The 24,962-nt window shown below is 37.4% G+C and overlaps 2 protein-coding genes across 9 annotated transcripts; one reads left to right on the forward strand and one right to left on the reverse strand.

The window, feature by feature from the left end:
• Positions 1-17,966, forward strand: CEBPZOS (CEBPZ opposite strand). 7 transcript variants are annotated; one of them, XM_038561280.1, is made up of 6 exons: positions 133-245; positions 3,590-3,705; positions 4,841-4,885; positions 5,454-5,538; positions 14,738-14,781; positions 17,577-17,966. In XM_038561280.1, exons 1-4 carry the CDS (start codon positions 160-162, stop codon positions 5,534-5,536), a joined length of 330 nt encoding a protein of 109 aa, XP_038417208.1. In that variant the 5' UTR covers positions 133-159; the 3' UTR covers positions 5,537-5,538; positions 14,738-14,781; positions 17,577-17,966. The 7 variants fall into 7 exon arrangements, with proteins under 7 accessions (XP_038417210.1, XP_038417211.1, XP_038417209.1 ...); XM_038561282.1 differs by lacking the exons at positions 133-245; positions 14,738-14,781; positions 17,577-17,966 and adding exons at positions 1-44; positions 5,677-5,915 and having other exon boundaries at positions 3,559-3,705; XM_038561283.1 differs by lacking the exons at positions 133-245; positions 14,738-14,781; positions 17,577-17,966 and adding exons at positions 5-44; positions 5,677-5,915.
• CEBPZ (CCAAT enhancer binding protein zeta) lies at positions 5,380-24,621 on the reverse strand. Of its 2 annotated transcripts, none has more exons than XM_038561273.1 (16): positions 24,403-24,621; positions 20,498-21,990; positions 17,532-17,763; positions 16,778-16,961; positions 15,396-15,484; positions 13,563-13,616; positions 12,935-13,037; positions 12,762-12,830; positions 11,325-11,391; positions 10,162-10,262; positions 9,380-9,437; positions 8,894-9,087; positions 8,241-8,330; positions 6,691-6,752; positions 6,533-6,614; positions 5,380-5,717 (listed from the first exon to the last, which is right to left on the reverse strand). In XM_038561273.1, exons 1-16 carry the CDS (start codon positions 24,556-24,558, stop codon positions 5,578-5,580), a joined length of 3,174 nt encoding a protein of 1,057 aa, XP_038417201.1. In that variant the 5' UTR covers positions 24,559-24,621; the 3' UTR covers positions 5,380-5,577. The 2 variants fall into 2 exon arrangements, with proteins under 2 accessions (XP_038417201.1, XP_038417202.1); XM_038561274.1 differs by lacking the exon at positions 24,403-24,621 and adding an exon at positions 23,622-24,008.
• Between the last annotated feature and the right edge of the window lie 341 nt (positions 24,622-24,962).

Genomic DNA, 24,962 nt, shown 5'->3' on the forward strand with positions numbered 1-24,962 from the left:
TGCCAACTCTCGCGCACGCGCAGTCCAGTGTGCGGGCGCCTCAGGTAAGAGTAGTGGCTTTGGCTGGGTTCCCCGACTCGGGCTCTCCAGGGCGCAGGGTGGGGCGGGGGTTTTGGGGGCGCCTCGCTATAGTTCTGGAGTCATACGGAGGAAATTTGGATGTCGCTCTACCCATTCAGCGGGAGGTCGCTGGGCAGGCTCAAGTGTTTCCGGGTCGCGTGGCGACCTTGTCGCGGTGGCCGGCGGTGCGGCCTGCGCTGCCCGCGCGAGTTGGCTGCAGGCGGGCGGGGGAGCTCCAGGGGCCACCGGGGGGTGGGGAAGAGCTGGGGGCTGCGAGCGCCTGAGGATCGTGGGTGGCAGGCAGGCCTCGGTTCTGGAACGTGGGACCCGGAAAAAGTGCTTTAGCCAAGGAAACCCAGGGATGCTGAGGAAGCTTGCTCTCCGACGGCTGGAGTGCGAGAGACCCTCCTGTTTTGAGGCCGAGCCGCGGATTTCCCGCTGTAGTGCGCGGAGGAGCCGTTTTCAGACGCCAGCATCGCACATTTGTTTTAAGCTTGTGGACCCTAGATCAGCTGCTCAGCCCAGTGTGATGTGAACTGCATGACCCACAGCCTTGCTTTTCTACAGGCCCATTTGCGGACTGCTTTATTTTATTTGACTTATTTATTTATAAGGATTTTATTCATTTATTCATGAGAGACACACAGAGAGAGAGACATAGGCAGAGGGAGAAGGAGAAGCAGGCTCCCTGTCGGGGAGCCCGATGCGGGACTCGATCCCAGGCCCCCGGGTCACGAGCTGAGCCAAAGGCAGATGCTCAACCACTGAGCCACCCAGGTGCTTTTCTTTCTTTCTTTTTTTTCTTTCTTTTTGGGGTTTCTATTTTATTGTCTGGGCGTAGGGTCTGTTCTTGGGGATGGTGTGAGTGCTTTTGCATTGAAGTTTGTTATGGTGTATTTACTCTTCCTTCAGTACTTGTCACTTCCTGCCTTCCTTCTCCTTCCTTCCTTCCTTCCTTCCTTCCTTCCTTCCTTCCTTCCTTCCTTCCTTCCTTCCTTCCTTCCTTCCCTTTCTTTCCTTCCTTCCCTTTCTTAATTAATTGATTAAAAGTATGCTCCACCCCGAATCTGGGGCTTGAACTCCGGGCCTTGAGAGCAAGACCTGAGATCAAAAGTCTGTGGCCCCACAGACTGACCACCCAGGCCCCCAGAGGGCTGCATTATTTTAAACTTCATCTAAGCTCCATCCTTCTCCAAAATCTTGTCTAATCTTGTTTTCTCTCCCAGTTAGTAACCTGAGTTTGCCATGGACAGGTATACCTTTGGTGGTCTTTTTTTTTTTTTTTTTTTAAAGATTTTATTTATTTATTCATGATAGTCACAGAGAGAGAGGCAGAGACCCAGGCAGAGGGAGAAGCAGGCTCCATGCAGGGAGCCCGACTCGGGACTCGATTCCGGGTCTCCAGGATCCCGCCCTGAGCCAAAGGCAGGCGCCAAACCACTGCGCCACCCAGGGATCCCTGGTGGTCTTTATCAACCAGGCTTTATCAATCATTATAAACATCTTTCCTGAAGCTGAGGGACTTGTAAAATGTGTGTATGTGTGTGTGTGTGTGTGTGTGTGTGTGTGTGTGTATATATTTATATATATTTGCAGTGTTATTTTTACTTATTTTTTGAACCCTTAACCTCACCTTTTCCCATCAAAACAAAACCAAATTTCATTTGGATTCCTTACAGCAGATATTGCTGCAGGCAAGCTTTCTTTATAATTAAAAAATTTTTTTTTTCACCCATTGCATATTAAAAATTGCACTGAGAGGTCCCTGTACTAATGACTTTCTTCCTGTCAGGTACAGCATTGTAAACACTAAAGCAGTTCTCCCTTCCCACTCACCTGCCTTTCTGTTTTATGTAAATTCTTTAACTTTCCCTGCTTCATTTTTTTTTTTAAGATAAGAATACTAAAGTTTTAATCTTTTAGTCCCCAGGGTGATCACGTTATCAAAATGAGGGAAGGGAATTTTGGAGGGAGGGGATACCTGGTAAAGAGATTAATAGGATAATCCTACAAAAGTAAGGTATTTAATTACCCCATTCTCAGGCATTGTGAAAAGGAGTCAAGAGGAAATGGCCATAAATGCATGACAGTGAGCAGAGAGCTGGGACTGTAGAGTATTATAGATCTTACCATCTGTGTACAGAGGGCAGAGAATAGTATGACAAAGAGCATACATTGCACAGTATCAAAATCCTGAGATTAAAGATAACTGGTTTCTCCTCTTGTTGGGGTTATAGGGAGGCAGAGTAAAAACTTGAGTTTACATTTCACATATTCGTTAAGAGTTGTATATGCTCTCTCTTTTTTTTTTTTAAAGCTTATTATATAGCTGTTTCCCTTGTTTAGCTTTTACTTAGAGGAGAATGAAGACTCAAACAGTTTTTATTTTTTAAAGATTTTGACAGGGAGAGAGAGAGAACACAAGGGGGAGTGGGAGAGGGAGAAGCAGATTCCCTTCTGAGCAGGGAGCCTGACATGGGCAGTCTCAAACAACTGAGCCATCCAGGCACCCCACAAACCCTTGTTTTGATTAGCTTTTATTTTAGTTAAAGGAAGAGAATCAAGATCTAAAGTCTAGTTTGCTACTTAATGGGTGATGGTGGTCAGTTTTCCTCTTCATGTGGACTAGGGGCCTCTTGTACAGAAATCATTTGGAGTTGCTTGCAAATGTGCAGATTACTGAGATGGCAGCCCTAGACTTGAATCAGAATCCAGGGACTGGGGAACTGCAGGTTGAGGCCCAGGAATGTGCATTTTTAACAAGCCTTTTGGATGATGTAATTAGTTTGAAAATACTGTTATGAATCCCCAAGAAAAACTTGGTTTGTTGCTCAGCGTTGTATGAGATGCTGGGGCTATAGCACATAGTTCAATATATGCTGTATAAATAAATGAAAACCTTCAGCTCTGAAACATAAAGAACCACTTATAGAATAATCTTACTTTTATCGGTTACTTATGAAGACCTTTCACATATGGTGCCCATTAGATATCTTAAATCCTAGTTCAGCTAAAAAAAAAAAAAGATTTACTCTATTTCTTAATATTCTTAGGTAAATAAAAATTTTAGTTCCATAAATTGCTAGTTCTTTTTACAGTGCTTTTTTTTCAGTTTCATCACCTTTTTGTGCTTTATCCAGTGGTGTCTTTGGTTCATTGTGTGGGGGTGGAAATTGAAAACTAGGAATGTGGGGGATGCCTGGGGGGCTTGGTGGTTGAGCATCTGCCTTTGCCTCAGGTCGTGATCCTGGGGTCCTGGGATGAGTCCCTCATCAGGCTCCCTGTGGGAAGCCTGCTTCTCTCTCTGCCCATGCATCTACCTCTCTCTCATAAATAAATTCTTAAAAAAAAAAAAAAAGGAAAATTAGGAATGTGGGACATAGCAAATAAGCATATGGTAACTTTGGGGTTTTATTCCTAAATCACTCAGATTGTAGGAATGAATTGGAATTATTTTTGTGGAAGTGGTATTAATCAAGTTTGTGTATGCTCATTCAGGTTTACCTGTATTTGTTACTGTTAAACTTAGGATGGCTCGCATTATGGAACCACTGGCAAAGAAGATCTTTAAAGGAGTTTTAGTAGTTGAGCTCTTGGGCGTTTTTGGAGCCTATTTTTTGTTTAATAGGATGAACACAAGCCAAGGTAATCCTAATTCAGAAGTTAATGTTTTCTACAGGGGTATGCAGTTTGCTAATGCATTGAGGTCTAAACAGCATTTTTAGAGAAATTGCTTCTTCAATGTATTAGACATTTTTATGGGCCCAAGAAGAAACTCGGTGTTATTGTGGATTTAATGACTTTTCTCCCTAAATAATGTGATTTGTTTGTAGACTAGGGAAAATGCGGCACATTTCTATGGATTTTACTAGTGGGGGGCACAGAGCAAGTGACTGGTCTGGCTTCATTTGGGAACACAGGTGGAAGAAATTCAGCCTGCTTATAGCTCATTGTTTGGTAGACTGAGAGGTAGAGCGTAGCTGAACTGTCAAGGCGGTCAGGAGTTCCTCCCATTACCAATACTGGGTACTAAAAACCTTTCCCGTGTCACTGGCTATCGCTGAAAATGCTAGGACACATTCTGGGGGAAATTTTGTGTTAGAGCTCTCAACTTTTAAAACAAGGGGGTGCTTTCTTTTTCCCTAAAGCAGGGACGAGTAGTCCTGGGAGTGGTGGCCATCTTTGAAACTTGTCATTTGTTCTACTATTTACTGGAACACTGCTCCAGGATGCTAGTGGATGTAAGCATCCTGTAAGGATCCTGAAAAGTCATTAAGTCCACAATAATTAACACCGAGTTTTTTTGGTACCCTGTAAGGATACAAAAGAAAACATACTAACAGTATATAAAAACAAAAACAGTATATAAAAGCAAATTAAAGTTTCTAATTCTGTAAACTATTGTTTTTACGGATTCCATTGTACTTTGCTATGGAATTAGAAATCGAGACTACTCCATTTGTGAAGCTGATCTCAAATTTCAGTTACATAAGGGAGTTATACATTAATACTGAAAATTTGCTTTTCTAAATAAATTGCATCATATATACAGGTTAAATTTGAAAAGTCCAAAATAACTGTGGGGGGCGACATGTAAGGCAAGTGCAACTTACACCTGTCCCAAAGGATAGTTTCTGATCACCAGAAGGAGCTTAAATCTCTCTTCTATAGGATTCCTATCTTATAGACTAGACCCTAAAGCTAGTATTGAGTTATGGCTCCATGTTTTAATATAATAAATGTCTAGTCATATCTAATTTTAAGACTTTTTTTTGGTCAGATTTCAGGCAAACAATGAGCAAGAAATTTCCCTTCATCTTGGAAGGTATGTTTTTCCTTAAGAGTATAAAACGACATTTTCAGGTACCCTTTAAATTAAGCAATTTCTTTATGACCAAATAAGGATTAAAGTTGTGATGTCAACTTCCAAGAGAAATTACTATTTATTCCTATTTCAGCTCCTCTGAAAATATGAAAATTCTCATTTGGAGATGAGTAGTTACCAGTGTTTAAAAACTTTGGAATGAAACGTATCTGTGGTGATGATGGAATCAAACCACAGCTTCAAACTTCAAAGTGACATTGGTTTGCTAATTTCTTGGAGCTGTTTCTTTCTCTGTCCGGTAGTGGTTATAATGCCCACCTTATGAATCGTCAAGATTAAACAAGATAACATCATATAGTCACTTAGCACAATATCTGGTATAAGGTAATGCTTAATAGTGTTTATTACAATTAGTACAGATGCTAGACGGCTCGTACATGAAATATATATTCTGTCTGTTTTTCATTTTACTATGTAGAAATAAGGAAAAGGGGTTTGATTTCTCTTAATATAGTTTAATTTTAACACTTTTACATGATTTTCTAATGACAGCTATATTTATTTTTAGTTTATTACAAATCCATTGAACAGTCTGGAATGTATGAAGTCCGAGAGCAAGATCAAGAAAAATGGCTGAATAGCAAAAATTAGGAGTAAGTACAATTTTAATTGATAATTTATTTAGAAAACAGTCATTTTCTTTGCTTTTTAATTTTTTGAGTGGTTTTTGGCCTCTTCTTTTTGAAATTTTTCTTTTTCTTGATGATACTTTTTACGTCTCTGTTATGTAGCCAATCATCACGTTCAGCCTCCCATCTAAGCTGTTTGAGACCTTTGTGGGGGAGAAGAAAGATGAGCACACCACATGGTAGACTCCTGGCCCCACAGAACAAAACAGGAGCTTCTGGTCTGCCATGGCTTACAGTCATTTCCCATCCACTGTACAAATCCCTTACTTTTGTTTTCCTTTGGCATTTATTGTTAAAGATTAGTTTTGACAAATAAAAGACTAGGATAAGAAAGGAACAAATGCTCTAAAGATTTTATTTCTTCTGAACACTTTTACTGACAAAAAACAAAAGCCAGTATCTATATCAGAAATAATTAAAATGTCTATAAAGTACTCATAATAAAGTTACTTAGCAAACTCATATAAAAACAGCCTGCCTCAAAAAAAACAAAAACAAAAACAAAAACAAAACCAGCCTGCCTCCCTAAAAAAACTAAAGTAAATACAGTCTTTATTGCTATAGTCTAAATGCCTCTTAATCCTACATGTCCCCCAGACAGAGATGAAAAAGCTATTCCTTCCACATTGTAAGGAAAAGGAACCATCTTACTCATCCTTACTAAAAATGGTCCTCCAAAAATATTTACATCTTCGTAAGTTCTAAGTTCAGGGCACTTAAAAACTTCCATAAAAAATTCAAGTTACTTGGAGTGCCTGGTGGCTCAGCTGGTTAAGTGTCTGACTCTTGATTTCAGTTCAGGTCATGATTTCAGGATTGTGGAATGCAGCCATATGTTGGGCTCTGTGCTCAGTGGGAAGTCTGTTGGAGAGTGTCTGTCTTCCTCTCCTGTGCCACTGCCTCCCCCCAAGTAAGTAAGTAAATCTTAAAAAAAAAAAAAAAATTTCAAGTTACTTACTTGCATTATCTTTGTTAGCCATGGCATTCATGCCAATGTTATCAAACTTGGATCCCATATTTTCATCCAATAGGTGGCCAAACTTAAAAAGAGACACATTTATTAGAAAACTCAAAACAACGTGGAATAGCTAACTTCTTAAAGCAGATTAGCCTTACCTCTTCAGCAGATACAAATAGACTGGAGTCACTGAAATTTCCTTTCTTTTTTTTTCTTGGTCCTAAAAAAAAGTATAAGCCTAGTTTACTAAACTGTAAATCCAGTAATTTTGGAAAAATACACATCTTTTTTTTAAATTGAAGTACACTTGACACACAATGTTACATTAGTTTCAGGTGTACGATATAATGATTGAACAATTAACATGGGTTTGTTATAAAAAAGTTGTATTTGGGTTAAAATACACAATTATAATGATCTTTTAGCATCATTAAATAGCTGGCATTTAAAAACAAATTTAAGGGGCAGCCCCGGTGGTGCAGTGGTTTAGCGCCGCCTGCAGCGCAGGGCGTGATCTGGAGACCCTGGATCAAGTCCCATGTCAGGTTCTCTGCATGGAGCCTGCTTCTCCCTCTGCCTGTGTCTCTGCCTCTCTCTCTCTCTCTCTCTCTCTCTGCATCTCTATGAATAAATAAATAAAATCTTAAAAAATAAATAAATAAATACAAATAAAAAATAAAAACAAATTTAATAGTCTATAGTATTTTTTTAAAAATTCCTAAGAGAATTGTTTAGATGACAGTAGTGTCTCTTCCTGCCTGCCTTTCAGATTTGACCACTGATCAAGGTTTACCCTATTTCACAGTATCAGGCAAGACAGATTACAAAGTTGACATGGATGAATTCTGGGATATTTAAGGCAAACTGTAAATTCTAATTAAGTCAAAAGTTTTCTTTGGTCTGTGAGAAAACTGATGGAAAGTATTTTTTTAGGATATAAATGAAATTTTGCTTATACTTCTCAAAGTGGTTCTCCTTAAAAAAACTCAACCTGTAATTCTGAACATACAAACATTTCAAAATAAACTAAGACTTATTTTAATATTAAATGTTAATTTACACATTTAAAATCACATTTTCTAAAAATGTATTAACTAAAAATACTGCTTTTACCCATTTTCACTTTTAAAATTCATCATAAAGTTCAGCTGTTTTTAAGTGTATAATTCAGTATGTTTTAGTAAATTTACAGAGTTGTTCAACTATCATCACATTGCAATTTTAGAACATTTCCATCAACCCCAAAAGATACCTTGGGCATTTGCAGTCTTGTGCCCTCTCCCCAAGACAGCTTTGCCTTTTCTGGCTAGTTCATGTAAGTGGAATCATATGATAGGTGGTCGTCTTTATCTGGCTTCTTTCACCTAGCATAACATTTCTGAAGCTCCTCCATATTATAGCATGTATCAGTACCTCATTACATTTTATTGGTGCATAATATTTCATTATATATTCATCAGTCAACAGATATTTGGGTTATTCCCACTTTTTGGCTATTAATAATAGTGCTGCTATGCACAATCATGTAAAGTATTTGCATGGATACCATGCAAACTTTCACATGTTAAAAATAGAGGAAACTTATCTATTATAAAAGCAAACATGAAATTATACTCCCCAATTTAGAAAATTTCCCAAAATGATAATGATCAGCAACTTTCACATAGCCACTACCTAAGTTTAAGAGAGACTAGATGCATTTTCGTACCTTGAAATGATCCAGCAAAGTCAAAATCATTTGTACCTTTCCTCTTGTTTCTCTTTGTACTGATTTTGGAGCTGACTTCATCATCAAGTTCTATTCCAAAAAACAAAATGAAAACCCATGCTACTAAGCAATTTCAAAAACAAAAGAACTGCCACAGAGCTAAGATGGAATGATGAAACTTTAACTTTTAGAAATAATTACTATTCTAACAAAAAAAGGGTAACAGCTCAACAGGTATTGTACAGAGTCTAATTGTTGATTATGGTAAAAGCTCAAAACTGATGAGCTTTGAGTGATGCCTGGGTGGCTCAGCGGTTGAGAGTCTCAGGGCGTGATGAGGGAGTGCCAAGATTGAGTCCCACATTGGGCTTCTCCCTCTGCCTGTGTCTCTGCCTCTCTCTGTGTCTCTTGTGAATAAATAAAATCTTAAGGAAAAAAAAAACCCCAAACTCAAAATTCAACCTCTTTTGGATTCAAATAAGAGAAGGAAAAAGTCCTACATAAATTTCTGGCCAATCTGATTATTAATTTGAATACAAAGTAATATTTTTAAAAATGCTACAACAGAAAAGCTAGCCTACCCTGAGAAAAAGGAAATATACTTTAGCTTTGTATTTCAAAAATGCTTTAACTTGGAAAAAAAAAACGCTTACTTGGAATGCCCTCACTTTCATCATCCAACACATCCATGAATGTTCCTCCATCTTCACCAATTTCAGTAAATTCTTCATTCATACTTCCTAAAGAAACTTCATCATCATCCAAATTATCAAGGTCATCATCACTGCCTTCTAAATCTTCATCTTCTGGGTCTTCCTTAGCACCTTTTTTTTCCTTTTTCATGTTGCTGAAGAAAAACAACTTGTAGTACAGAACATTGTTTTCTAAAGTGCTCTTTGGTTTTTGGTGATCAGCAGGATACTAGGCTATTAACAGAGTTAATAGACAGCCCAGAACCTCTGATATATTATCATGCATTATAAAGGTCTAAAATGAAAGTACTATACCCATTTCCCAAGCTTTTTTCAAGAAATTTCTCCTACACATCAGAGTCCTGTATTCTGCTGTTCTGAGGAAAGCGCTTTGGGAAATGCTGAGAAAATAGTTTCTTAAAAACAAGATTGAAAAAAGCATTTTACCTAGCAAAATCAAGGTCATCTGTTCCAGAGGTAAAGCAATTATCATCTTCAAATGTGTCTGTCAGAGGACAATATACAATTTGTCAGATATACCAAGTAACAATGAAATTTAACAGTCATGATTCCATTTACACCAAAATGATATAAATCTGACTACTGCTGTGTTTTATTAATCTACATAAATCTGTGAATATACTGACCGTAATTAAATCCTCAAACTAAAATGGATTCCAGTTAATTTCAGCTTCTTTCTACAACACTTTTATGGAAAGAGAGTAAATATCAAAATGGTATTTAGCAACTGCAGTCCTTTTAAGTGCTTATTTGTAGTAAATATAATACAAGTGCAAAAACTCAAACTCAATTTCTAATTTCATGTTTTTTTGTTTCGGTCTAAATACAGATTAACATTTTAACTCTGTGGATCATAAAGATAAAACAGATGAAATAGCAGACTACTGTTACCAACAGTGTAAGGAAATTAGGAATGGTTTCTCTTCTTTCAGAGATTAGGCCTTAATAATGAATATATACCATGTAAATACAAATTTATTTTTACCATGAACTGTCCACACACAATCATAAATCTTTCTTGATCAACTGTGGGTGAACTACTATATGCCACCAAAAGAGTTTTTAATCCTCCAGCATCATCTGCATGGTATTCTTAGCTAAATGATTTTCTAAAACTAACATCACTCCTTCCACTAATATTCCATGGTCCTATAAGTAAACAGAAATAGATTATTTTACACACTGAACAGTCAATAAAAACAAATTACCAATCATCTTTTCAAACTCATCATCATCCACATCTTCTATACTTTCTTCATCTGCATTTCGTTTTTGTTTCTCTTTAACAGTAGCAACTTTTTTATAATACCTGAAACAAAATGCATGTTATATATTGGATATTTCTTTTAAAAATTTTAAGATTTTACCTTATTTATATTTAAAGAGAGAGAGAGCACGCACATATCCTGGCAGGGGGGCAGAAGGAGAGGAAGAGAGAATCTCCAGCAGACTCCTTGCCGAGCATGGAACCTGATGTAGGACTCAATCTCACAACACCAAGATCAGAAGTTGGTGATGAAACCAAGAGTCAAGACACTCAACTGACTGAGCCACCTAGGTGCCCCCTATTTGATAACTCTATTAAAGGGCCTATTTTACTGTAATCAAAGCACCTATGACCAGTGACACGGGGAAGTGTAAAAACTGTTAGCACAGTTGGATATTAGTAACTAAAATCTTTATTTATTATAAACAAAAGTTCAATAGCAACTTCTGAATGGGAAGTATAACTTTCAAAGATTTAGGATTTAATTCTTCATAAAAACACTTCAACTCAATTAAATGACATAGTAAAAGATTGTTTTAGTGTCAACACTAATGATCTAAGTGTTAAAAATAAGACCAAAATGTGGCTCTAGATAACATCTAATCACATAATTTTATCAGATTTATTGCCTGTAAGACAATTACTATTTAAAAAAAATAAGATTCAGCTTCACAAAGCGTCACAAAATAAAACTTAACCTACATTATTAAAAACACTCACAAATTGACTAGTTTTGTTTCACTTAGATATCTTGAAATTATCAAACCAAATGATTTATAAATTCCTTCTACAAAAAAAAAAGAAACAACCCCCCCCCCCAAAGAAAGATTTTATTTATGTATTAGAGAGACAGCAAGTGAGCATGAGCTGGGAGGTAGAGGGAGAAGCAGCAGACTTCCGCTGAACAGGGAGCCCAATGTAGGGCTTGATCCCAGGACCCTGAGATCATGACCTGCGCTACCGGGCACCTTAACTGACATATCTTTAGATCTTTTCAAGACAGATCTATGTTAATGAAGCATTTTATAGTATCTAAAAATTAACTTTTCCTTAAAAATTTAAATTTTAATAGTTCCCCAAATGAAACTGCATTAAGTATATTACCTGTAGAAAAATAGTTCATCCACTGGTATTTGGCTTTCTTCTTTTGCAAGGAACTCCTTACTGTTCACTAGGAAAATAGATTAAGATAAAGATTTTATTAAGATTTTATTAAAGTAGTCCTTTTTATGTTATTCAAGTTCTTAAGATTACACACAGCGTATCTACAATTCTAAAGTCTCAAAAATGTAAGGAAGGTAGACATAAGGGGGGGATCTTCTAGTGCAAAGGACAGTCTCTGGAGAAGTCTGAGTGCAGGAGACCCAACATTTAAAACTGTTGGCTGCAAGGACATATGTAGCCGTCAGTGTATCACAGTGGAAGAACATGGTTCTCTCACTGTCCTCCAACTGCATCCATGATCCCAATTTTAAGAGGAATAAAATTAAAGAGTTCTCTTAATAATCAGCTTTAAACTTATCATCTTCATCTCAGGAAAAAAAAACAGTAATGCCTGCTACTCCAGAATAGGAAGTAAAGGTAAACAGAATTGTCTATAATTTTACTTAATGCTAATGAAAACTAAGGAACAAGAACAAGGAACTACAGGAATATTAGTTTTCTCTCTTCACAATAAAAATTTCTAACTCATCTTGATTAAAAGTGGATTTGGCTTCTAAATTCTATTAACTTTGGTTGAGTCTCTGGATCTCTGTAAAATAAACCAGTTGGAAATTAAATGGTTTATAAGGTACAAATTAACCCTAGTCTCTGAACAGAAAGCAACTGTGATTTATTATATAAAAAGATGTTTGCTTGAATGCAGAAAAGAGTCAGATCCACAAGATGGGTACCCAGTACCCATAGAAGGTTATCAACCAATTTAAAATGATGCGGTGACAAAACCAATTGAGTTTTCTGCTGAACCCATATTAGAAAGCTTTTTAAAATGGTTTTTAACTGTAGGGAGTGCCTGGGTGGCTCAGTTGGTTGAGCACTGGACTACTGGTTTCAGCTCAGATTGTGATCTTAGGGTTGTAGAATCAAGCCCCTTTGTCAAGCTCTGTGATCAGCAGGGAGTCGGTTTGAGATTCTCTCTTCCTCTGCCCCTCCCCCCTGCTCATGTACTCTTCTTTTTCAAATAAATAAAAATGGTCTTTAACTGTAAAAGATAGTTATGTATGTGTGTGTGGGGGGGTCACAAATAATGCTATAAATGATATAAAAATGGCTAATTATTGAAGTTGTGTGACAGTTACAGGGGAGTTCATTATACTGCATATTTTGGATAGGTTTGAAATCTGTAATAAAGTTAAAAAAAAAAAAAGTCCCAGACACACACAATAAACTTAAGAACGTATATACATTTTTGGGAACAAAAGATGGATAATGTCTCTGGTGCTTAGGTTTATTCTGATAAAACGGAGCAAAGAGTAACACAATTTATGTGTTAGACTTGTACTATCTTGTCAGTTTCAACCATTCAGGCTTTATACTTACCAGCAAGACTACGAATATCCTTCATAAAATTTTTTCTTTTTGGCTGCATCACAACACTATCTGTGTTTTCTGAAATGCAAAAATCAAGGCAATGTAGTGTAAAACCTAATTGTATGCTTATTTTATTTAATAAATATCAATAGTGAAAACCAAATAATTAAATAGAAGCATACCTTTGCCTTTATGTGGCTTTGGATTTCGGTATACAAATCGATCTAAGAATCTCATTAATGTGAAATCTTGGAGTGGGTCTCCTGAATATTGAATATAATTTCCCTGAAAGGTGGAGGGGGGGAGGATTAAGAACTTAAATTATATATATGCATCCAAATAAGAAAATAAAGGAAAAACACCATCTACTACAATGCATTAAAGACACAAATATGCCTTACATGACCCTTCAAATATCCATCTCATCCCTCTTTACTTGAAGAATTAAACACACACACAAATAAATATTTTATGATGTGCTATTGAATTTACGGATAAACAATATTAACACTGTAGGTCATCTATTAACCAGGAAGCAAACACAGCAAATGGGAAAGGGGAGGACAGTCTTTCTTCAGGAGAAAAGCCAGAATGTAGTAACTGTTGCAATAATCTAGTATCCTGTATTGCTATTCACCACACAGTGGGAAGAATTGTCTGCTGCACTGTATTAAGTCACTGATCCTTTTCCACAGCAGAAAACGTTTATGATTCTTTGTGGTAGATAGAAAATACTGTATGGCCAATTATTGATTATCGAAAACTGGATTCATTTTCTTTTTTCTTGACTTTAAAATATTTTCGACTTACCTGAAGGATAGTCTTTGCAAAAAGGGCCACAGAAGGATGAAAATGCTCAGACAGCTAAAAAAAAAAAAAATTAAAAAAAAATTGTGAGGAAACTCAACTCTTACTAGACCTGTAAATCCAAAGAACTGAAACTTAAGCCAATATATTAGATAAGAGTGATTCTCAAAATTTTGGTTTCAGGAGTGCTTTATATAGTTAAAGTCAAGGACCTCAAGAGCTTCCTTAGTTTCAGGGGGATATACCTATTGATATTTACCTTATTAGAAATTACAATATGTCTTATGAAAACTAAGTTTTTCAGAACAAATAAGCATTAGTGAGAAGAGTAAAATTATTTCAGTTTTATAAATCTACTTAATGTTTGAATTAATAGAAGACAGTGGATTCTCCTGTGCTTCTGTATTCCATGTTATTTTTTAATTGAATTATGATGACAATCTTGCCTGACAGGTATATAAAATTGGAAATAGGAAAATTAACTTATAGTCTTTCACATAATTGTGGATTTTCTTCTTTGATACTACTCCCAAAACTGAAGATTAGCTGTAATATGGAATCTGAAACTATTATCAAACAGCTTTTGGTACTTGCTACTTAAAATTAATTGGTCTACTTTGACTAAGACTTTTTGTAACACTGTGCATTAGTCATTTGGAAAATACCGATTCAGTGAGTTATGCAGTTCTTCCACACATTGGTAACGTTATCACAAAAATCACTTTGTTAGTATCACCACTGATTTTATCAGAAAAGTTTTACATATTGAGGAAGTGTCAAGTTCAAAGTGGTGGTAACCAGATTTCTAAACTTTTCTTTTGCTTAAAAGCTTGAATTTTATCACTAACAACAAATACTGTCAGCGGTTTTGCTTGAAATAACAGATTCACTTTCAAGAAAATGTCTCCCGAATACCCAAATCTGAAAAACCAGTCTCTCGGTCAACCAGTCTTTTATTAAAAAAAGCAGCTAGTTGAGTTTACAACAAACTATATAGGTACTTTTTCTAAGACATGAGACAAACTCATACTTAGGTATGCATAAGTATGTTATGGATTCTTGCTGTATATGAACACAGATTATGAAAAAGACATGTACTTTAGGGTCAAGATAATCACTAATTTTTCCTGTTTCATCAGTCTTATGTGATACTGTCTTCCGCCCTCTTCCCTCTCAAGGTACATGGCAGTAAAAAATACAATGGCCACTGTCATTATCTGAGGTAAGGCACTAGCAGTTTTATCCATCAGTGCCAATGTAAACACAGTGACAAAGGCAAATAATGTGCCCTGGTATCACTATGAAAATAGCTGTGACCTTGCAGACTCATTGAAAAGATGTCAAGGATCCACAGGAATCTATGTGTTGAGATGCTTGCTTTACCAAAGGCATCACAGAAAGTTTATTGAAAATAGAAGTTCCTCTAATGCATTTAAAAGGTAACTTTATTTGCAAATAATTCTATCACAAAACTTTTCAGGGACATCTAATGCATAAAGAGAATTTACCCATTTTACAGAGCCATTATATGCAATAATTTACCTAAAACAGCAAAATTTATTTATAGCTATGTATAACATCCTTATTTTGCATACATATTATTTAAGATGTTACACGTGAATGTAGAAATGTATAAATTTAATGTTTATCAGAGGCTACAGAAATACAGGTTATAAAGGATTACAGCTGGGTGACACGCCTCAAATTGCTTCATAACGCCAATTAGCTGTTTAACTAAACTGTTAATCATTGACAAGAAAAATGGAAACTTCAAGGAGTTAAATCCATGAAAGCAAATACAAAGGACTAATGAATTAAAAGACAATTTATAATTACCTTTTTGAGTTCCCAAAGACTTGTATTTTCAGCTCCACAAAACAAAGGGTTTCTACTGAATGGATCATATGTGTTTAACTGTTTGCCACCTGAGAACAAAAAAAAAAATACTATTTCTCAAATGCTTTATTCCTAGCCCAAGAGTTCACTAAAACCATCACTAATGTTGTCATCAATAACATATATATGTAATAGGACTATAATTTTCAACATTCTCAGTTAGCCAGGCATCCTACCTAGGTTAAAAATTCCAAGCCCCAACGAAAATTAGATACAGTACCCAGGATAGCATGTGCTATTCAATAAACTGGCAGCAAAAGTTGCCCAAATCTGGATCAAATAGGTTATAAATGCTAAAATGGCAACTAGCCTGAAGGTGAAATGGGTCTAAATTCTTTTAGAAGTTTAAATGCACTGAATATTTGTTATTAAATTGTCCAGGAATAATTGTCTCTTGGAACAAGTTTTACATTAACTTCTTCCTGTTTTCAAAAATTCAGTATTAAAAAATTTAAAACAAAGAACTTTTAGAACACATTATAACAAACTATTTCACAATGCATATGCTCATCATCCTTCTAAAGGGTTATTCTCAGTTTACCCTTCAGGGAAACTGATGGATTCTTTTAAAAACTTTTCTGGTTGTTGGGCAGCCCGGGGTGGCTCGGCGGTTTAGTGCTGCCTTTGGCCCAGGGTGTGATCCCGGAGACCGAGGATCGAGTCCTAGGTCAGGCTCCCTGCATGGAGCCTGCCCCCCCTCCCCAGGATTCTCATGAATAAATAAAATCTTAAAAAAACAAAACAAAACAAAAAACCTTTTCTGGTTGCTACCATACTTCTCTTTTATACAGGCAAACTGAAGTTTGGGGAGATGAGAAAAGTTGACCAAGTTTCCCATAATAGGTTTGAAGAAGTGGATTTAGCACATTTCTTGATCCTCAGGGTTTAGTGTGCTTTTCTTTATAGCCTCAAATGAAAAGCCTCCATTTCCAAAGGGTATTTGCTTTAATTTCCAAGACCTAATAAATTACTTTAAAATGTGATATAATCTATATTATTAATAATGAAGTGATTCACTATATTAAAAATTTACTAAATTCCTGAATATCTAATTATATAAGCTCTACTCTAAAAAAAATACACAGGACTTCTAAGATGGTTTAATATTAATTTCTATTGAGATCAAAGAGGGGGTGCCTGGCTGGCTTGGTGGGTAGAGCATGCAACCTCTTAATCTCAGGGTTATGAGTTCAACCCCATGTTGGATATAGATCACTTAAAAAACCCTAAACCTTAAAAAAAAAAAAAAAAAAAAGATCAAAGGAGAAGCCAATTCCCACTTAAAAATTCAAGAGAACAATTTAAAGATTTAACAAACTCACCTTTTAAATTATCAAAGTGCACCCAAGAAGCAGACTCTGATTTTTTTGTTTCCATAGGACTGGGACTGTCAGACACAGTTTCTTCTGTCTCAGTTTTTTTTACTTTATCAGTTTCTTTATCTGCATTGAATTTTTCTGTGTCTTCATCATCTCCTATGTCAATAAAATTCTCTTCATCAGACTCCTAAAACAATGGTTTAATAAATCTGCATCAACTGGAAGTCTATATTCAGTTATATGAGGGAGTTTTGAAGAAGATCCACTTATGCACTAGTGGTGAAACAAAGTTCCATCAATCAAATTTATGAGAGGCACCATATTTTTTTGTAAATGTAAGAGAGTAAGTTTTGAGCCACAATTCCCTCAGACTTTGGGACTTTTTTTTTTTTTTTACATGAAAACATTCAGTCCTCAAATTTGTAACATGTTATAAATAACCCTACAAGGTAGGTGCTACTATATCCATTTCACAACTGAAGAAACAGGTTTAAAAGATATACTGGCTCTATAACTATCTGTAACTAGCTCATACAATTACAGTTTAGTGTAGTACAGTTTATTATGAGTAAAGGGGTCAAGCAACATGCCCACCTAGTAACTGTACACCTGGGACTAAAATCCAGGTCTGTCCAACTCCAGGACTCACACCTGTTCATGCTTCAGAGAACTAAGCAAGTTACTGTTATTGAAGCAAAGACGAAAAATACAATATATTTCAGAACCCACTCGATTAAAAAACAGTTGTAAAATATACCGGATGATCGTCTAGCTGACTTCTTAAATTTGGTTTTGCTTTAAGGATCTCAGACACAAGATACAAAGCTCCACATATGAATGGTGGCATCTGTTCACAAGTAACTTGGAGTAACCTCTTCACAAAAGCCTTCACCCTGCGCAGCACGATGTCAGCTTTCAGAGATTTGAAGACAAGATTAAGAAACAGGGCTTGCTTAGAGCACATCATCAATCCTGGATCCAACATCTTCCTATTAAAAAAAACAAGATCAAATGCTTATTCATAAAATATCTCTACAACCAGCAGTAGAAGCAACTGCTAATACCTCATCTTAGTTAGGGATAACCTTCCTGTTTGTTTTAGAAGACACCTAAGATGTAAAATGGAAGTCAATGAACAAAACAGAAAAAATTATCTTGGGAAAGGTGGGAATATTACAGGAGAAGGACTTTTTTTTATGGTTTCTTTTTTCTTTTCCATGTGGTTATCCATTCTCTAGGATAATAGGAAAATTATCTCTTCCTCCTAGCTAGGAGACCAGAGGCAGCTTCCACATGATTCTAATGAGCACAAAGGTAATAGTAGAAAGCTGAATATCATAATTTAAAAATTTTATCTTTATCCGAGTTGCTGAATCCTAGGGTTGCTCTTGCCCTCCAGACATTAGGATATCTAGAATTAACACAAACCTCAGTATATGCTCATGTGAAATATTACTTATTATTCTAAACATTCCTATTAACTTTTTCATTAATACTAGAAATGTAAATATTTGACCCTGTGAAGCATTTTCATATTCTGGGCATACCCAGTTTCCCCCATTTATCAGTTCCATAATTCTAGTGATACTGAGATATCCTGTATTATTCAATCTTTGATACTCAATTTTCTGTTCACATTTAAAATTTTCAACATTTCAATCCACTTTGCAACTCATTGTTTTAAAACATTTGAGAATTTAGATAGGTGTGTCCCCACCAATTGACAGAGAACATGTTCTTAGAGTTTTTGATAAATCATATTTTTGTAAACCAAATCGGTTTTCTTTATCTTTCAAGTAATATTAGGGAAATTTTGTTTAAAATGATTCTTAAGCGACGCCTGGGTGGCTCAGTGGTTAAACGTCTGCCTTCAGCTCAGGGCGTGATCACGGAGTCCCGGGATCAAGTCCCACATCAGACTCCTTTTGGGGAGCCTGCTTCTCCCTCTGCCTATGTCTCTGCCTCTCTCTGTCTCTCTCTCATGAGTAAATAAAATCTTAAAAAAAAAAAGATTCTTAATAAGATTAAGAAAAATACTATGAGGTTTGTAAGTCCTTTGAGGAAATCTGTGAGAGCTCTTGGCAAGCAATAACTTAACGAATTTAAGAATGTACTCCTCAGGGGCACCTGGGTGGCTCAGATGTTTAAGCAGCACCTGCCTTCGGCTCAGGTCATGATCCCAAAGTCCTGAGATCAGGCCCTGCAACAGGCTCCCTGTTCAGTGGGGAGTCTGCTGCTCTTGCTCTCTCAAATGAATAAACAAAATCTTGAAAAAAAAAAAGTACTCCTCAGATAGACTTGCGTTAAACACTGAGATATTAAATGGATATTAGAAAAATATTTACAAAAGATTCCAAACATTGTCCAAAAAGTTCTTATGACCATCAAAAGTTACAAAAGACCCCTAAAATTCCTAAGTCTCTACCCTTGCAGCCCTAGAACTCTTTGCAAACCAAAGAAGTATTAACTACTTAAAAAAAAAATTGTAGGCTCTTAAGAGTTATGGAAAGGACTCTGAGATTTTCTGTAGTGTACCAGTGCAATCAGCACCATGAAACATCATGAATGCCCAAAGACCGCAGACCTGGATTTACCACTTAACTTCACATTGTCATGTCTGTGTGATTTTGCACAAATTACTGTACCTCACAGACTGGAGAACTGTTTTGAGGAACAAACTTAAGAAATTCATCTGGATAATACTACTAACAGCAGCAGCCAACACCTGCAGAACACTTACTGTACACGAGGCACCATTAGACACTTAACATAAATATGAAAATTACATGAACTCAGTAAAGTCCCAGTTCTGTCATTTTTTACCTATGTGACCTTGGGAAGTTTTATATTGTAACAATAACCCTATAGGATAAGTGCACTCCTCTTCATTTTATGGACAAACTGGGCCACAGTAAAGTGGAATCAATCATGTTTACCAATAGGGATTGATTGATTGATTCATTTATTTATTACCAATAGGGCTTTACAGATGATTAAGTAATCTGTCCAAAGTTACATTATCACAGCCAGGCACTGTGGCTTAGGTTCAAGATATTAATCAGTACCTTCTATTTCTCAGAAGATATATGGATATAAAATTATTAAAATGTATTAGAAAGGAATATAGAGCTTGTTGGTATACTTAAACAGTTCCGAAGTATTTAAACACTGTTCAAAATACCATCCCTCAATAGGTGTCAGGACAATTGCAAAATTCAGTGAACAAAACCTTAATCCCAGTAATTAAAAAAAAAAAAAAAATTGCAAAAATGCAACCCTAACTCTGACTTTCCTGTTTACCATCTGTCTTCCTCAATATGAATGTAAGTGCCTCAAGAGGTAGGAATTTGTTCAGTGCTATATCCAGAGCACCTGGAAGTGTCCAGCATATAGATGGCACTCAAAAAATTCCTGTTCAATGAATTACACTACATGGTTGTGGGAAGGACAGGGGGAAGAAATATAGGACTGAGAATGAGAGTGAGAGGGAAGGAAGTGAAGGAAACTTCAATTATATCTGCAGTTCTAATTTTTTAATATTTAAAAGACTTAGAGCAAAACATTGAATAGTTTTCCAATGGGAAAACAAAGATTAAAAGTTGGTGATTAGCAAGTTGCTGAGGAGGGCCTAAAACCAGTTTTCTAAGTCTCTTGTTCCACACAGGAGGGACATTATTATTAAATGTTATTCTCACATTCACCTACTGGAATGGTGGTACTTACCTATATAATGCTGCATAGTATCGATCTGATATCGTCTGCTGAGAATTCATTACTTGGAAAAGCAACATTAAAGCCTGTACACTGGTATTAAAATTCACAACATGCAACACTTTAAAGAGTGTGTCGACCTGCTCCTTCACTTTGTCATCACCAGTCTGGGCATAAGGGTATGCCCTATTTACTCCTGTTAAAAGGGCACTAAGCATTTTTGATTCAATATCTTTTTTCTTGATACAAGTCCGAAAAAAACAAAAATAAAGAGTAATTAACTTATTAGCTAATTCACTTTCTTCATGGGAAAGGACCATTTGGTTTAAAAAGCAAATTGCATAATATTGTGCTTTGGGGCTGATATTTGAGCGAAAGAGTAGCCTTTCTACTTCACCACATACAACTCCTTTCATATTGGGATGTTTACAAAGCAATGTCTCTAACAGATGGGAGGCTTTTGTGGCTATTCTGTTCTGAGGATCGCCCAGTTTATTTACTACCTGCACAAGAAGAGCCTTTTCTTCCTCAGGTTTGTTACAAAGAAGCTCATGAGCTACCACAAGAGCTCGAGTTTTAGTGGCTACTAAAGAATCATGACTTAAAGTTTCTAAGACCTGGACAAATTCAGCCACAAGGTGTTTCAGCTGGTGTTCAAAATACCATAATATCAGCCTTCTATCTCTTGAGTCCTTGTTGCCACTGGACAACTGCTCTAGTTTGCTGAAAGGATGCTGGCTGAAAATCCGTAGCTTCCGACTGTCTGGCAAAAGGTCTGTAATCAGTAACTCTTTGAAAGTATCCAAAGCCATGAGGCACTGCTGTTTGCTACCTTTCTTTTTAACAAGGTTCACAAGAGTTTCCACAAACTGGAGTGTGTGAATAGCATCATCCTGAATAAGAAGAATCATGGCTGCCATCCTGTCACCTAGTGTCCCTGATGACACAATTGTCTTCATCCAGGTAGCAGAAGCTCCCTTTTGATTATTTGTCTTGTTTTTGAATAAGTTGATTTCATGCTCATATAATTTCTGAGCCAAGGTTTTGTACTTGGACACAACATCCTGAGGCTGGGGTTCCAAAGAATATTCATTGCTGTACTCTAGATCATACCATTTGCCTCCAGGCTTGAGTAACAATGTCTGTCTCTCAAAAAATTCAAAGATGTCCTGTTGTTTATCTTTCTTAACTTTTGGTGTGGCACTGTTCTCAGAATGTTGTTCTGGCCTCTTCTTATTTTTTACCTTATCAAGTGATGTTCTTTCACTTTCTGCTACATTTTGCTTTTTATTATCTACTTTAGATATTGCTTCTTTTTTGCTGGCATTTTCTTTTTTTGCTGGTTCATCTTCTTCAACTAAGAAAGCTTTTGCATACTTGGCCAAACTAAGATTCTGAATAAATGCTTCCAATTCACCTTGTTGAAGGTCATCAATTGCTCCTTTTTTTCCTCCATCCACCACTTCCTCATTTTCATCCAAGGTAGCCAGCATAAGGTAATCTTGCTACATTAAAACATAAGAAAGTTAAAAATAAATTACCAATCCAACAGTTTACATAAACTTCAGAAGTTAATTTTAAATCTGCACTTTAAAATCAATTAAATTCAATTATCATGGTATTGCCTGGGCTCCCACCCTACAACCAAATAAATACTTGATGAAACAAATATTTAAATGTGAAAATAAATCTATAAAATAATAGGAGATTGCACACCATAATTAATTTCAGAGTAGAGAAAATCTAAATCTGACATAAAATGCAGGCTTTTAAAGGCAAAGATGGGTAAAATTGTCATTCTCAGAGACAGAAAACATACAAAAGTCAAAAGACAGTAAGTTTGGAAAAAAAAATACTGGCAACTGACATCAAAGTAATGGGATTTAATATTTAGTATGAAAGTTCCTACACATTAGTTAAGGCAGTGTCAGCTGAAAAGAAAGATCTGCAAAGGATATAAACAAATGGTTCATTAAGGGAAATTGGTTTTTTAAAAAGGTGAAAAGATGTTCAACTTCACTGACATTAGGAAAAATCCAAATTAATACCACCATGTACATCCATTTTCTAATCTGTGAGATGAACAAAGATAAAATTATGACAGGTGGTACTGCGGAGAGGATGGGAGGAAAAGGCACTTTTCTACATGGCTGATGGAAATGTAAACTAGCATAACCTCTATGGAGGACAACTTGCTACCTTCAATCAAAATACAAGACACACATCCTTTGATCCAGCAGTTCCATTTCTATCAATTTAGATTACATATATACTTACAAATGTGGGAAAAGATATACTTTAAAGGTTATTTACTGAAGCATTATTTTTAAAAGATTTATTTATTTATTAACAAGAGACAGAGAGAGAGAGAGGCAGAGACACAAGCAGGCTCCATACAGGGAGCCCAACGGTATTCCAGATCTCCAGGATCAGGCCCTGGGGCAAAGGCGGTGCTAAACCACTGAGCCATTCCAGCTGCCCTGAAGCATTATTTAAAATAGCAAGACTGACAACCTAAAGGCCCACAATAAATGGCCAGTTAGAGAAATTAAAACAATGATTTACGCAGGCATTACAAAACCAATCACACAACTTTATATATGGATATGGAAGCATTTTTTAAGACAGCAAGAAAAAATATACACAAAATATTTAAGATATAGTATGGTACCTTTTGTGTAAAAATAATGTGCGTGTTTGTTTGGAAGCTATAAAAGACATAAAAATACTTGCTTTCTGGAAGGGAAATTGCATGGCTAGAGATAAAAGTGAGAAAAAAGACTTTTCACCATATACTTTTTCCTTTTAAGATTTTATTACTTTATTCATGAGAAACACAGAGAGAGGCAGAGGTATAGGCAGAGGGAGAAGTAGGCTCCCTCCTGGGAGCCCAATGCGGGACTGGATCCTAGGACCCAGGTATCACCACCTGAGTCAAAAGCAGACGCTTAACCACTGAGCCACCCAGGTGCCCCTGCACTCCTCCTTTTTAAAAGAACTTTTTTGTAGCACGTGAAATATAACCTATTCAAAAATTAAATACAATCCAAGTACAGGGCAAACTGTGACTCTGCCCCTGTAAATTGCATTTCTCCTGACCCACACCTCTCCCCCCACTAACAATCTCAAAACTTACTAAAAAATAAGCCAAACTCTGTGACGTATTTCCTCCAAATCTTCTACTAAAGTCTTGCATCAAACTCAGAGAAAGGCCTACAATCTTCCTCCCCGACTTCACTTCTTATTACTCTCCTCTTAACTCATTCTGCCTCAGCTACGCTGACAGTTTTGTTGCTCCCAGAACAGCATGGCTCACTCCTTTCTTCACTAGTTTTCTTCTCAAACATCTCAGGGAGGAGTCCCCCGATCACCTCATTTAAAACTGTTAGGCCCTTCCCACTCATCATCTTGAAAAGTTTTTCTCCATGGCACTACTCTGCATCTGATGAATCATGTACTCAAAAGTTTGGTTACTGTTTCTTTCTCTTAATGGGGATGTAAATTCCGAGACAGCAGAGGGCTTCTAAAGCGTAAACATGTGCGTCAACTCCGTACAAAAGTTAACATTCTAACAACACTGGAGTTCAGAACGCAGAAGCCACGTCAGGACCTTTCAAAAAGTTCAGTCATCACCGATCAGATGGAGTGCCCGTTACAGATCAGTGAAATAAAAGGGTCACCTACATCCTCGGAGAGACCACATCGCAAAAACGTTCGATTCCAAAAGTCTCTTCTCTTGTACAAAGCAGCGGAAAAGTGCGGGAAGCGCACAGCGCACATTTCCAAGCTGGGATCTGGGCGCAGGACGCCCACTCCCGCTCCCGCCCCCGCTCGGGGGCAACCGGGTCACTCGCCCCGCACTCGGGAGACCACTCCACGCGCCTCTGTCCCCGCGTCCGAGAGTCCGAGGCCATTACCTTGGTGCCTCCAAGCCGTAATACTTCTTCCAGAGAGAACCCATCCTCGGCTTCATCGTTATCCTCCTCGTCGTCCTCGTCGGGATCTTCCACCGCTTCCTCTCCGCACCACGGCCGCTTGGCATGGAACTCCAAAGGCTTCTTGGCGGCCGCCATTATCAGCAAAACACGCGCAGACGGCCCACAGCCTCCTTCCGTTTGGCCGAGTGACGTACTTCCTGCGGGGGCGTGTCTCCTCCCGGAAATGGCTTCGCTCCCCACCCTGGGGCAGCGTTCTGCGGCGTGCGGAGTACGGCATGAGCGTCCTCGTGAGGGGCGGCTCGGGGCGGCTGTGCGCGGCGGCTCGCAAGGGTAAGCGTTCGCCGCGCCCGGGCTCCGCTTGCGGGGGGCAGAGACCTGGGGCGCCTTCCTCAGTCGGGGGCTCCTGAGGCGCTCCGGGCTGCAGACGTCCAGCCTCAGGCCCGGAATGGCCGTGTGGCCGCGGGCACTGCCTGCCTGCTGCCGGCCCCGGGGCGTGCTGCGGTCCGGAGGCCGCTGTCCGTGCTGCGGGCGAGGTGAAG

This window comes from Canis lupus, chromosome 17 (assembly GCF_011100685.1).
Source record: "Canis lupus familiaris isolate Mischka breed German Shepherd chromosome 17, alternate assembly UU_Cfam_GSD_1.0, whole genome shotgun sequence".
NCBI classification, from domain to species: Eukaryota; Metazoa; Chordata; class Mammalia; order Carnivora; family Canidae; genus Canis; species Canis lupus.